This window comes from Phaethon lepturus, unplaced genomic scaffold, assembly GCF_000687285.1.
Source record: "Phaethon lepturus isolate BGI_N335 unplaced genomic scaffold, ASM68728v1 scaffold49777, whole genome shotgun sequence".
NCBI classification, from domain to species: domain Eukaryota; kingdom Metazoa; phylum Chordata; class Aves; order Phaethontiformes; family Phaethontidae; genus Phaethon; species Phaethon lepturus.
This window is the reverse complement of record NW_010554999.1, coordinates 1-14,554: the sequence shown is the minus strand read 5'-3', so window position 1 is coordinate 14,554 and position 14,554 is coordinate 1. Positions and strand designations below refer to the sequence as shown.

The 14,554-nt window shown below is 38.6% G+C and overlaps 1 protein-coding gene across 1 annotated transcript; it reads right to left on the bottom strand.

Annotated features, from left to right (window-relative positions):
- Nucleotides 1–4,477: 4,477 nt before the first annotated feature.
- Nucleotides 4,478–9,806, bottom strand: MLANA (melan-A). The gene is made up of 4 exons (XM_010292017.1): nt 9,733–9,806; nt 7,089–7,185; nt 5,492–5,593; nt 4,478–4,546 (listed from the first exon to the last, which is right to left on the bottom strand). The coding sequence occupies exons 1-4, from the start codon at nt 9,804–9,806 to the stop codon at nt 4,478–4,480; spliced, it is 342 nt and encodes a 113-aa protein (XP_010290319.1).
- Nucleotides 9,807–14,554: the final 4,748 nt, after the last annotated feature.

The following is a 14,554-nucleotide window of genomic DNA, read 5'->3' as shown; positions in this document are numbered from 1 at the left end:
TGGACATTGATCTGTTGACCACTACCCTCTGAATGTGACCGTTCAACCAATTCCTCATCCACCCATCAAATCCATCTCTCTCCGATTTAGAGAGAAGGATGTTGTGGGGGACCATGTCAAAGGCCTTACAGATAGCCAGACAGACATCTCTTCCCTTTTCCACTTATGTGGTCACTCCATCATAGAAGGGCACTAGGTTGGTCCGGCAGGACTTGCCCTCAGTGAAGCCTGCTGGCTGTCTCAAATCCCCTCTCTGTCCTCCATGTGCCTCACCGTAGCTTCTAGGATGATATGCTCCATGATCTTTCCAGGCACAGAGGTGAGGCTGAGAAGTCGGTAATTCCCAGGGCCCTCCTTTCTCCCTTTTTAAAAATGGGTGCAGTATTTCCCTTTTTCCAGTCCCCAGCAGGGACTTCCCCTGACTGCCAGGACTTTTGAAATAACATGGAGAGTGGCAACTACATCAGCCAATTCCCTCAGCACTCTGGGATGCATCTCAGTCAGGTGCCATAGACTTGTATATGCTTAAGTTCCTCAGGTGGTCTTGAACCTGATCTTCTCTTAGAAAATGGAGGGTCAATTCGAAAAAGTGCACAAGGGCTGATTTTTAGCTGTCAGCATGTATGAGATGTGTAGATAGTAGCTGTATATAGCTTTTTTTGTTTTATACTGCTGCTAGTTACCTTTTTTACTGTACGTAAAGGTCAGTGCAGGTGTGTGAACAAAAGACAACACTGGGAACTTTCAAGCACTTTTCAGATCTGATGTGCAACAAAATATGTTTAAGGAAATGGCATGAACACACAACAGTCTTTCAGTTTTGTTGCACAGTTTAATATGCAGTCAACAGAAAAGTACAAATGAATAAATGCTACTTCTGCAAAGCACGGAGGAACTCATTAACTTTTTACTTTCTAGAAGAAATGAAAATGAGTTTGCTTTTAAAGGCAAGAAGTGTACTCTTACGTCACATTAAATATATGGACATATGTCAACAAAGTAGTGGATATTTTAACAATATTAGACATAAACATGAATCAAAATATGCTGACATTGTTTTATTTGACTGAAAAATTGCAAGCAATATGGTTAATACTAATACAGTCTTGAGGTCAAGGTAATTTATCTACATACTCAGCTGCAGCAGGTATTAAGCCAGCAGAGACTGCTGGAGGTAAATGTCCCTGGATTGTCCTGGAAACCAGCTGCATATGCCTGACCTGTTACACTGGGCTCGTGAGACTCTAAGAAACCAAGTCCTTCCTGCGGAAAGTCCTTGGTACTTTCTTTTATCATAGCTTTCTGACCTATACTGTATATACTCTATGGCTCTTGGCCCAGTGCGTGTTTTGCTGCATGGTTCAGTATGCCAGGAAGATTGCACTCATCAGGACGTGCTGCCTTTTACTTTTTGCAATGGCTGGGATGGCTGACCAATATTATGGAATCTTTTAAGGCTATGTTGAGGCTTGTAACCTCATTAGGAAGAAGATGATCCAAGCAGGATCATACCAGAAATCCAGACACAGACAATGCAACTGCTGCTGCCATTATAATTTACCAATCTGACCAAAACACACTATATTAATGAAAAGGCCTGGTTTTCAAGTTGTTCATTGTATCTACATAAGGGTTGAATGCACAGCTATAGAGATATTGCAAAGATCCTCCTGTACAGATAATCTTGAAGAAGGATGTGTCTGCTTCTCTGATGGAAGCAGTTTAATGCAGACCAGTAGCAAGCAGAGCTTTGTTCTCCAGCTATGACCAGCTACCTTTCTTCACCAGCATCCTGGGGTAAAACTCAAATTGCCCATGGGTTTCTTCATTTGCTCACTTAGTGGGCAAAAATGAAGTGCAAAGATCATGTTTGTTGAGAATTATAGTTGTAATACAGGGTATCTGATTGCAGCCGGATTGCAAAGAGGGTAAAAAAAAGAGGAGCAGGAGATCTTTGACTTTTACACCTTCCCTATACGTACATGACCATACCAGAGAAATTATAAACTAAATTTTGTTGACCATTTATTACTCTGGGATCATATGACTGTCTAACATAAAAGCCTTTCCTGGAAATTTGAAAACTATACTACATTCTCCATGTGTGGTAGTTGAGCAGTTTCTGTGCATTTCTCCTTCTTTGTATTGGGTCAGACATCCTAGAAAGTTTTAGCTTGTCTTTGGTCAAATGCCATGTGACTGAGTGTAATGCAGAAAGTATGCAACATAGCCAGTTCTTGCAGCATGCAACTTCGGCAATTACAGGTCTCTTGTTTTCAAGTTCTGACCTGTCCTGTATTGGTGTTTTTTAATGGGTCAGGAGGCAGCCTCTCCAGTGTACCCTTGGGAGATAGAGGTATAGAGACAGATTTGAGAAATTGAATTTGTGAGGGTGTTTTAGCATGAGTGATGAAGCTTCCACCATATAGTGGTGGAAGTACTCTATAAACCTCTATTTCTTGCTCTTATTTTCATATGCTAATTAAAGTCTACGACCACTGCCTAATTGTGTCTGTAAAGAAAGAATAATGCTTTCACAGGGAGGAAAAATGGGAGGACTTTCTCAAAACTAAAGATAGGTTTCCAAGAGGTCTTATCTATCCTTTAAGTATCTATAAATTAGTGTCAAAGTTCAAATAGTTCCAGATCTGGCTGCTGAGCAGTTCCAACAATTTGGCCAGATGTAGTTCCAGAAATAAATTAATGTTTCTACTTAGTCGATGTTAACTTCTTGCAAGCTTTTGAAATGGCTAAGAACATATTTAATGCTCATACTACTGAAAAATGTGTGGGATCAAGTAAAGCTTTTTGAACTCTAAGCACTTCATAATAATTTATCTTTATAGAAATTACTTTTTTTCTCAGCCATGAATATGTGTGTCAGTTCCATTCAACTATAGTACCGCACAGTCTTTTCAAAGGATGTTGCCCCAGTATAGAGAGTTGCAGAATACAGAGTTGCCAACCATAATTAGCCTCAAGCTTTAGCTTACCAGCTCTGCAAAAAATTTAGTCAGCTGTTGTGTTCTGCATCTGTGGCACTTACTACCTATAAGCTGGCATTTTGTACATTCTTCTGTGTATTCTTATTCTGGTCATTAAACAAGTCCACATAATTTTTTTTCTCAAATGCGTATATTGGAAATGAGACATGTAAGACATCTTTTTAGGCTAAAGTACCTCTCTCAATTTCTAAATACAAATATCAACTAGATTTATAAAAAGATATATTGATAATGTTTCACAGCAATTACAGCTATTTATTACCTTCCAACAAGTATCTAATTTCACTAATCTATATAAACTTTTTTATTAAAAAAGAAACATTTCTAAAAACCTATGTATTATCACTATATATAGAATGTTAGGCCAGTAAATCTACCTTGTATTTAAAACTTTTTTTTGTTTTAAGATGTTTGTGTTTGCATATTTAATGACAAAGAGCTGTATTCTTTACTAATAGCAGTTCATAATGCCTCCCTCTATGAGATGTCAGGCCTTATGTATAAATTTCTTGATCTGTGTATCACCTTAAGTAACAATCTGGCAAGAAAACAATAACAAAAAAGGCAAAGTAAACAATAACTGCCAATTGTGTGTAGCCTGATTTATCTGTGTCTTTAAACAAATTAATCTTTGTTTTCTGTTACTGCTGTGTTCTGGCAACCTGGAATAATTAACATCTTGGAGTCTGCTGTCTTCTGTATTCGTCAAGGAATGTGGGCTTCACACATTTTCTCATGTTGTTTCATCATGTTAGAAACATGATACATAAAGCTTTGTATATACCACGTTCTTTTGCTTTCTCACAAGACTGCCAGAAGGAAACTGAAGGTGATCATCATTATACCCATTGACCAATATGAAATCAGATGGACTCTAAGCAGAAATTCGTATGTTGCCTGGATCATGTTTTATGAGGAATTATTTCATTATAGGTACATAAAAAATTATGTAGGATAAAAGCCTTTTTGCAGGTTAATGTTAGAACTGCTGGTAGGGAAAGTGGTTAGTCTTTGTAACATGACATGTAGTCAAATGTTTTTCCCCATTTTATGACAGATTCTTGTAGATTACATTCTAGGGAATACTTTATTTCTTTTTTAAAGAAAAGAAGAGTAAGTGGAGAAGTTGAAAACAAAGGTGTCAACACTTTCTACTCTGATTGATACTCAATGGTATGTACTTGCTGCTGGTAGATCTATGAAGGATGCAAGATGCTCAGACTTGAGTATAGTGTATTAATCTGGCCACAAGAAATTAAAAACTTAAAACAAAAGCACATTCAGATTTATTGAGGCATTTCAAGAACCAGTTCTATAAACTAAGCAGGAATAATTTTTGGCAACAGCTAATGAAAAGGTGATGGGGTTTTTTTTTATTACTTTAGCTTTAAGAAAGTTAAGCATGTACAGGAAATTAAGAAGGAGCATGAAGAAATTGAATCAGTATGTGTAGACTTTAAGATTTCATGTTATCATGGTGAATAAGGTGGTGGTGACTGATCTGTAGCAATTTTGTCGTAAGCTGGTGGAGCATCAGGTACCTGTGGTAAGAAAATGGGTGTGAAAGATTGAAAAAACAACAGAGGCACAAGAAAATTACATTAAAGATACAGTGAGCTATTTACCTTCATATCAGATATGGTACTACAGCTTAAAACAGCTGAGCTCATTCATTATGTTTTTATATTTTAAGGCTAGTTTTTGCTGATACGTTTTTTGATTTTGCATCAGATTATATTGATTTTGTTTGTATCATTCATCCAAAGAGATAATTTTCAGTGTTAAAAGAAAAAAAGGAAAATTTTTTTTACATTGAGAATTCAGACTAATATTGTAGCTTTTCTTTAAGATTCTTGATGCAAGTTAACATTGTCTTGTTTGCAGTGTTAACAATGCAGGCAGCTTATTTAAAATTGGTTGTCAATTAGCCTTTTCCCTATTGTTATTGTTCCCTAAAATTGTTAAACACATCCATAACTTGACATATATATATTTATTGATCAAGTTATTTTAACTTTTTTAGAATTATAGGTTTCAATGTTCATCTTTCCATAACGATTAGAGGAGCTAAAATGTTAAAGTTTTATAATGTTCCCTGACAATTCTTGCCAGGGTATAGTATACCAGACACAGTCCATTTGTTGTTTGTCAGAATGGTGGAACATCTGTTAAGGAGATAATTTGTTTATTCAGTATATTTTGGTGTTACATCACTCTAATAGATTCCATAATGATCATACAACTTAAGAATAAAGGTACATGAAAGCAGAGAATTTTTAAAAGAAGAATTCTTAACAGATTTTAAAAAACCTTTCACAGTAAAAACTGTGCAAAATACTACTTTTTAAGTTAATGTAGAGGCATTGAAGATCCAATGTAGAGAGCACATCCCAAGAAAGAAATCTTCAGCAAGTGACTGTTTACCAAGATTGTCTCACCATGTCTTACTATGTTGTAAGTAAATGAAACCTCAAGTTGCAACTTACCACAGCATTAAAGTTTCTGTACGCCTGCAGAGCCATTTTGCAGTCCAGTATTGTTCCCTCACCTACGACGGTTTGTACTGTGCCCACACCAGAGCTTTTGCTCTGTGACAGATCATAAAGAAATATAGGGAAGATGAAAGGAAGAAGAGAATGTGATGTTGGAGCATATTATGCATCATTCAATATTTGACAACACAGTATGTTTTAGAATCTGGGATTAGGGCCAGACACAATGCCAGCCAGGCAGAGAGGGAATCTACCTATCACTTTTTGCTGTCTCTGCAGAGACATACTCTCTCTCCTGTACTATCCAATTACATTGCCAGAAAAATGAGGATCACTTTTTTTTTTTTTTTTTTTAGGTCTGGGACTGCTGCAGGAACTGACACCTTCTCACATACCTGAATGCCTCCACCTTTTTATCTCCCTCATTTCTTTCTTTAATCTCCAGCATTTTTCTTTTCCATTTTTCCACCATTTCTTTTGTATACATTCTGTACCAGTTCTTCCCTATCCAAAAAGCCTAACAAAAATGTGCTTTTCAAAATCAGAAGGCAGAAATCTGCACTGAGAAGGAATTAAACAAGAGATTGTGCTTTTTGCCATGATGTACAAAGCAGGCATGAAAGAATTCTGTTTTGCTTCTTGAAGGTTTTTTTGAGTATTGCCTTCATTTTTGCACCATTTCACTATGAAAGTTCAGGTTTTATTTATTCTGCCAGTATTGGATAGATCACTGGAAAGGTAACAGGACGAAGTTATTGGAAACAAGAAGGAAATGTATTTGCTGACTTAGATGAGAGGTATGTTTTTTAACTCCAAATGGTCACATCTTTTTCGAAATATTAGGATAACTAACAGATATTTACTATAAAACATATAATTGGATAAAGCTTTCACTTTAAAGGATTAAAAGTGGCCTCTTTGATAGGAGAGAGCAGAATTTCAAAGATAAAGCTTTGAGACTTCTAACAACAGATGTTATGAGAAGGATTGTATCTTTTTTTAACATTTTTAAGAAGACACAAATTTTTTTAGAAGTAGTGTTTAGAAAGCAAACCTTAAACCTGTCCTGCTTTTTGCTAAATCTTAAAACTGCAAGCCAACTTTTATACAAATAAATGATGCATCACCCATACATGAACATAATACTTAGTTACTTGTAACAGTTACTTTTCTTCACTGCTTCCTAAATTTAATCATATCTGTCCTTATTTAGGGGTAATTCTTATGAGTAGTGAATATGTTATTTTTATTTAAATGAAAATACACAGAATATATCTTGGTTTTGTGTAACTATTAAATATAATGCTTTCTAGAGATCAGTTTTTCCACTGATGTGTTGTGCAAAGTTCAGCAGCTGGCTTCATCTCCCAGCACTTCTGCTTCCTCTTACCCCTTCACCTGACCTGCAAGTTCTTCAGGGCGAGCTGTGTTTCATACTGTGTGGTTTTACCTGTGTATATGTCAGTGTATATATTGGCTGTGATAATGATGTCCTATTACAGATTTTATGTTTTCTGCGTTAATGTAATGCAAATACTTACAATATGCTGTCAAAATAATAGTATGTGAGAAAGTGAGCTGCCATGCTTACCTGCAGGCTTTTATAGCCACTACGTCTTCTGTAATACCAGCAGCCAAAGATAAGTAAAATTGCCAGCACCAAAACGAAGAGTCCAATACCCAGAGCTCTGTTGGGAAAGCAAAACAAAATAATTAACACCAGAACTAGATGCATTCTTTGGGGAGTAAGAATGATTATGGCAAAAGTTCATATCAGCATCCTTTTATCAGAGGAAGGCATGGAGCAGAATTTACCTCAGAAAATAGACGACGTATCAATAACTTCAGGCAGTCTCTGTAGATTAAGCAGTTAGTTAGCTAAATTCTCTGCCCAGTTCTTAAGTGTTTTAAAAATGAGGAATATATTGCCTCAAAGATAATTATCTACCAGTGACTACTGCTTCTAAAAAAATCCCTGCTTGTAAATCCAGCAAACAGCATTGCAATATTGGCAGAGAGTGTGAAATAAATTAAATACCACACCTGCGGAGACACAGCTTACCTTTATTTGTTAAATTTCTCTAGGCAGCAAGTATTGAGAAATGTATCTTAACTGCATCATATTGCAACAACTGCTGGTGACAGAAGGATTTTCTGGAAAATAAAACACTATGCAACCTCAAAACCCAAGTAAGAAACTCTGAATTATTCATAAGGAGCTCTACAATTCTTTGGTTCTTGTTCCGTGGCATACTGGGCACAGTATTGGTGTCACTGGGCCATTTTAGAGGAAGTAGGCTTTGCAGACTGTGCTGTAAGACGTCTGTCCCACTGCTTACCAGTGACTTGGGAGAAGCAGCACAGTTCCACCATCTGTCAGAAAGCAAGCTGACAAAGTAACTGCCAGTTTCCTGGTCACAAACCCCCTTCCTCCTGTGCTAATATCCTCCCTGTTAAGACAACCAGAATTCACTCCCCATTTTTTTGTTCTTTGCCTGTTCAGGAACAGAAGAGTCTGTAAAACACTTAAAGGGAAAAGAGGACAGGAAAAAAAAATGACCACATGAGTCAGGATAAACCCTCTCTAACATACTTTTATATATCTTCTATCCAGTTGCCCTGCAGTAATTGCCACCAGACTTTTCCATTGGGACTGAGGAGTGGGGTATGTGACTTATCAGAGACCTTTTATATCTATTTTCTATCGTTTTCACTGACTTAGCATCTCATGAAGGAGTGTCTCCTTGTGACCTAAGAAGCCTGAAAGAAGACACAAGCAGATTCATGCGGCAGAACAGGCTGTCTTTTTGTCTGAACTGCCTGTCAGCTGTTTGAAGCACGAAGCCCCTCGGAGCCAAAGGGATTTTCTTTTTCACAGGTACCTGTGTCTTGCAAGTTGCTTCTGCCCCTTCAAGACTTCGTGTTGGCTGGAGATCTGTTTAACCCAAGAATAGAGCTCACAGCATTCCCGTGCTTCCTGGTGCAGCCATGTTGCAGCTGATCTGCAAAGTTACGAGATGGCTCCACTGGTTTTGTTGCTCTCCCGAGCACAATTAAAACTCGGAGAGCCTACTTTTCCAAACAACTGCTGCCCTTTCTACATTTTGAGACTGCTTTCTGCTTTTCACATGCTCTGTAGTTTTAGCCATCCATTAGCATGCCTCCCACACAGGATGCATGTCATTTCTGGAGTTGGTGATTTTAACGGTGTGTTTGCCATCTAACTCCTTCCCTACCTATTCAGAAGGTTGTATAGAGAGCATGTATGCAATTTCTTGCAATTCCAGTTAAAGTTGCAGCTGTGGAAGGACTCTGTGTTTATATCTTGAATACTCTTTCTGGTACTGGAAGGAGAGAGTCACTTTTTCCTCACATATCTAGAAAAACTGCTTGCAATTGCAGCCACTGGAATTCGTGGCAGTTAGAGGTGAGTGTGCTTAGTTTCAAGTACTGAGACACGACTAGCCAGCTTTTTCTTTTGGAGAACTGAACTGCTTTGGAAGGACTACGAGAAAGCCTTCGCATTTTGTTTGTTCTCTCTGCCCATGGAGAAGCAAATATCTTGCAGGTTTGGGGGCCAGTAAACCAGAAGCACATTCCACATACAGATATCCTAAGCATGTTGGAAATATTTGTCTAAAGTAATAACACATAACCAGTGTGATAGTGTCTCTGGTAATCCGAGACCCAACATACTGTATTGTAAGCCAAAACTAACCCAAGGATTAGCTTGAATTAGTTGTGCTTAAGTGGAGTCTCGCCCAGAAACCATTTACTGAGAGTCACATTTGTACGGCATTGATGTCTCCATCTGCTTTTTGAGATGCTGTTTTACCATTTATCTGGGGTTTTCACTTACATTATTCTTTAGGGTGAGACAGTGTCCCTTTGAGGTTCTGAAGAGAGGTATGTGGATCAGGAGATAAAACTTAATGTAAAGATCACCTTGCAACAGCCTCAAAATAAATTTCTAAATAAGCCTCAATAAACCTGGTAATTTGTGATCATATGGTCAAACTCTAGATTCCTGAATTCTGCAATTCTGATTTTTCTTAACTGTTGAGGGCTCTTTATGATTCTGCAATGACAAACATTAGAGCCAACTACAGGATAGCTAAAATGCACTCTACCTATATACAACGGTGACTTTTTCTGTTACTATTTTGTACAATTCTTTCAAGGTAAATTTTTTTTCACCAGCTTAGATGCTAACATAGATTTTGCTTTATGCTTACTCTTCTGCTGCATGATAGCTGTATTCTTTCCCTCTGAAAAAGTTGCCATCTGGGTGGTGGTTTCTTCTGGGCATTTTGTGAGCTTGGTCCTGCTCAAACCTACAGGATAGAAATACAGTGCCTCATTGCAATAAATAATTTGTTATCTTTAAAGCATAACATTATCAACTTTTTTGTTTTAACAGGAGCATTTTAGAGAGGCAGGATAATCTGATATCTTCAGAGTCAAGTAAATCCATATAGATATGCAACTGTCCAAATTTAAGGCAAAACTCAAAACCGTAACTATAGTCTACATTTGAATAGCTCCACTTACAGCTATTTGCACCTGCATGCAACAAAGAAGAATTTGACATGGTTTCTTTAGGTACTACACAATGGCAGGCTTCTGAAGTAAAATCTCTAGAAAGAAAGGCAATTTATCTGGACAAGAAAAACTATCCAGAAGAAGAAAAATTAATATTGCTTTTACAAGTAGTTGTTTCTTTATTTCTGTTATTCCATGTAAAACCTCAAGGGCCAGGTTTTCAATCAGCGTAAACTCTCAGATCTGTTGATTTTCAAATGGTTATACTAATTTATGTCTGTTGAAAATCTATACATAGATGTGCAGGAAATTTATATTTTTTATAATCTTAATTTTCAGTCGTAAGGGAATGATCATGCAGCTAAAAGCAGTCTGAACAGTTAAAAAATGTAATTGATCAAACATAGTGAAGAAGAAATCCACAAGTAATCATGTTTCTGTCATTTAAACAGCACAATAACAGATCCTACTTGATAGTATCCAGCTAATCTACCTACCTTACACAGGTAAAGTATAAAACCTGTTGACTTTACTGAAGAGAATTCTAGAGAATTCTAGGAAACAAAACATTCTCAGAGTTCACTTAGAGACAGCCAAGCTTATTCTGAAGCATAATTTTGAACCAACACAGAAAATTTTGGGTAGAATAAAAAAATACAAATCTTACCTCCTTCAGACCTGTATTCTGTCTGCTAACTGAAAAGCATGTACAGCTTTCTTTTCCTTGACTTGGTCTGGTTTTTTTCTTCTTTGATCTGTTCTCTTATGACTATCACGAGTTTAAATTCCTTTCAGTGCAGCTTCTGAATACATTAATTAGCATGAAAGAGGCAAGGAGACAACTTCTTGCTTTCTTCCTACACTTTGCATTCTTCCTTCCTAATAAGCAGCTCAAAAATCTATTACTTCTTCATTTATTACATGCCCTCTGAGAAATGGCTCAACACCATTTTACCTGCTTTATCAGTGCAAGTGCCTAAAGTGGGAAGACAGCTTCTAAATTCAAACATGTTTTTATTTAGGGCTGATTATTTTGTGACAGAAGGCTGGTTGTTTTCACCTCTGTTTAACTATAGCTTTGTTTATGCACACTGTTTGCACCATTGTAACACTGTGGAAACTAGTATAGTTGGAGAAAAAATCACAGATGGATGCTGTAATACTGTGGTAGAAGTGTCTTAGATGAGGGCAGGTACAGCTTAGTTTTGCACTGGTAAGCAAATGCTGCAACAAAAAAGAGAGTCGGTCCCATGGGCTGTAGAACTAATGAAGCCTGGTTTCCTGTGGATTTGTCTGAATTGCCTGTGCTCACACTGCAGTAATTCCATTTACAACAGCAGGCAAGAAGTGGCAGTCTATGATTAATTCAGAACTCCGGGTACCGTGATGGGCCAGCTACAAGAAGCATGTTCTGCTTGCCATTTGTCCCAATGAATCATTAATTTGGGTCTCGCAACACTGCCACAGATACTTTTTTTAAGTTTGAAGGAGTCAAACTTAAAACTTTGATGTTTTCACTTAGCTTTGAAGCTGTGAACCTGGCTCTAAATGTGTTTGAAAATGGCTTACAGACTCAAAAGTTAATAGGAAAGAAGAGATAGTGTGAGAGATCAACATCCATTTCCTTAGGAAATCAGATGAAAATTCTTAACATCAATATTCTTGGCAAACCATTCTTCTGCTTGTGTGTTTTGTCTAATTATGGTAAAAATCTGATCTTTCATTGGATATTTTTCCATGGTGGTGCCCAGTGAGAGGACCAGAGGCAGTGGGCACAGACTGAAACACAAGGAGGCTCCAGCTGAACAGCTTTTACTGTGATGGTGACTGAGCCCTGGCACAGGTTGTCCGGAGCAGTTGTGGAGCCTCCCTCCTTGCAGGTATTCGAAAGCCGTCTGGACATGGTCCTGGGCAGCCAGCTCTAGGTGGCCCTGCTTGACCACAGGGTTATACCAGATGACTTCCAGAGGCCCCTGCCAACCTCAACGATGCTGTGATTAACACCAGAAAAATCTAATTGGTTTTGCTAGACCCACTGAATTTTGAAACAAAACATTTTTTGCAGAGGGAAAAATAAAGGGAGGAAGAAGAATGAACACCAGTGAAGAGCATAAACTTGCTCATTTGGCCAAATGGTTCACTGTTTCTCTTATATTATCCCAGATGAACTCAAAGGTGAAAGATGCAGGGAAGGTTTCTGTACATACGCATGTGTGTAACACAGTAAGTGTACACTATTGCAGTCTATCAAGTTCCCATGCAACGTGTCAGACCTTGTGCAGTACTCTGAAAATGTCATAGAGCTCATTATCAAATCATGTGTTTTCCTGAAGAAAAGCTTCACTTCTGGGAGAGGATGATAACTGAAGGGTACTGTTTGTTCTTGCCAGAATCAAAACTGAGACATACAGAAAATCCATGTGATACCAAAACCAGTCTCTGCCCCTTCCTTGCCTCGAGAAGTGTTCAGGGCAAAATGTCAAATGATTGAATATTTCATGTTTTGAATGAATCTCTTGTTAAGAGTGTAACAAGGAAGGGAGAAAAAGAACAGCTTTGCCATGGATCTGTGGTGCCACCAAGGTACTTAAATGCACAATGCTGCTATTAAGGAATTGGGTGGATGAGAAGGCGAAACACCATGTCCTGTTCTGATCCTGTTTTTTTACAAAATCTTACTTCTCTGAGGTGGTGCTGCTAACTCCATCAGTGTAAAGTCACTGGAATTGACGTATGGGTTCCACAGGTGTTACCTTTTTAAAGATAACATTTCAGGAGAAGAAGGGGATAGGAGAGAAGGAGTATTTAGCAGAAAACCCAAAGCAACCCAGGCCAGCAATCTGTGGCAAGCCTAGGACACCGATGAATCTTGATGGTAGGTATGAAACAAATGCTTCTAGTGTCACTGAAAATCACATGCTTGACCCTTTAAAAAGGATAGCAGTTGTTTCTGTGCTGTTGACAGTGTGATTCCATCTTTCTAGAACAAAGATGGATTTTTGGGATCCTGAAGATCCTGGGATTTTTATTAATTTGTTATCTCCCTTAATTGATAATCTTTATTTTTCTCTGGCATTTGAGGCTTCCTACTGCAGACAAATAAAACATAAGTACCTTGACACTTGATTTAGTAAAGGATTTAGTTTTGAGTTTTATGGGAATTTCAGTGGAACCTCTCAAGTATTGTGCTAAATCTACGTTATCAGTAGCACAGTACAGTAAGAGTGAATAAGGAGATTATACCCCTTTCAGTGGTCCTGAGGATCCTCATCTCTCTGTGGTTTGGGGATTTACTTTGAAGCGGGTATTATCTGGCTTCCAGGGCTGAACAGTTCCACTATAGGCTTTGGAGCTATTGATTTGGAGCTTTTTGAAAAGAAGCTGTTCCTCAGATTGCTGCTACCTTAACTGCAGGCACCTCCAGGAAGCAACATGTCCTGCAGACTGCCTTGCACAGACACCATTAATATGTTTTCATCCTGAAAGCCTGATTCATGAAAGTAAGTTCCTCATTTCCAAGTGAAACTGTGGTCCTTAGTGTCAGACCCATCTCCCTCTGCTCCATCGTTGAACAATATACAGTAAAGAAGGAATGGTAGTCTTAATCCTGTAGTAGCTATGCCAAGAAGATGCCACAAATGCAGTGGTGTCTGTGTTCTTGCACCTTGTTTTGCCAAAGGGAAAAGATTGGGCAGCTTTCTGGCAGTGTTTTTCTTTGCTGCTACTAAGTCTCTGGTTGACTGGAGGTTCTGAGCCCAGGGTATTGTTCAGATTTGTGGGACTATCTCCATGAGTTGCAGGATGACCAACCACGGGTGAAAACCTTTTGGGTGCAGTCAGGTACTATCAAGGTGAGGCACAGTTACGACTTTTCTTGCATGTAATTTCAGGAGGCCATACCTGGATTCAAGAGAATGGTGGTGCTTTCCAAAGCCTCACAGTCCTGTTTCAACCAGGTTTTGCAGGTGAGCTGCAGATTTAGGTCTCTGAGGCCATCTCGGAAACTCTTTATTTGAAGAAAGCAAATATAGGCAGCACTGACTATATCGCTAGTATTGGAACAAAACAGGCCTTTGCAAGTCATCCCTGCAGTAATAGTCCAGTGAAATTTAATTTCGAATATTGCTGCTACAGCTGAGGTAAAAGCAGTCCCCAAATGAATACAAGCACTTGGTACTTTTTCTGTGCTGTTAAACCGATACATAGTCATCAGCTGACAGAGTGTCCAGGTGACCGATACTCTTCAATGCATTTAGCAAAAAAAACAGAGAAGAACGGTATTTCATTTCTCCCTTCACGGGGTCACAGGATCCTGTGCAGAGTGGCAGGGATTTGGGGAGATCTCTGGCCGCAGCCGCTGCACAGAGCAAAGCCCATCTGGGCTCGGAGCAGGCTTCACCCAGTCGGGCATGAAATCCCCAAGTATGGAGATACTGGAGGGAGATGGAGATACCTGGAGAGCTGGCCCCCAGCTCCACCGCCGCCTTGTGTTTGTTCCAGCTTGTGCCGCTTCCT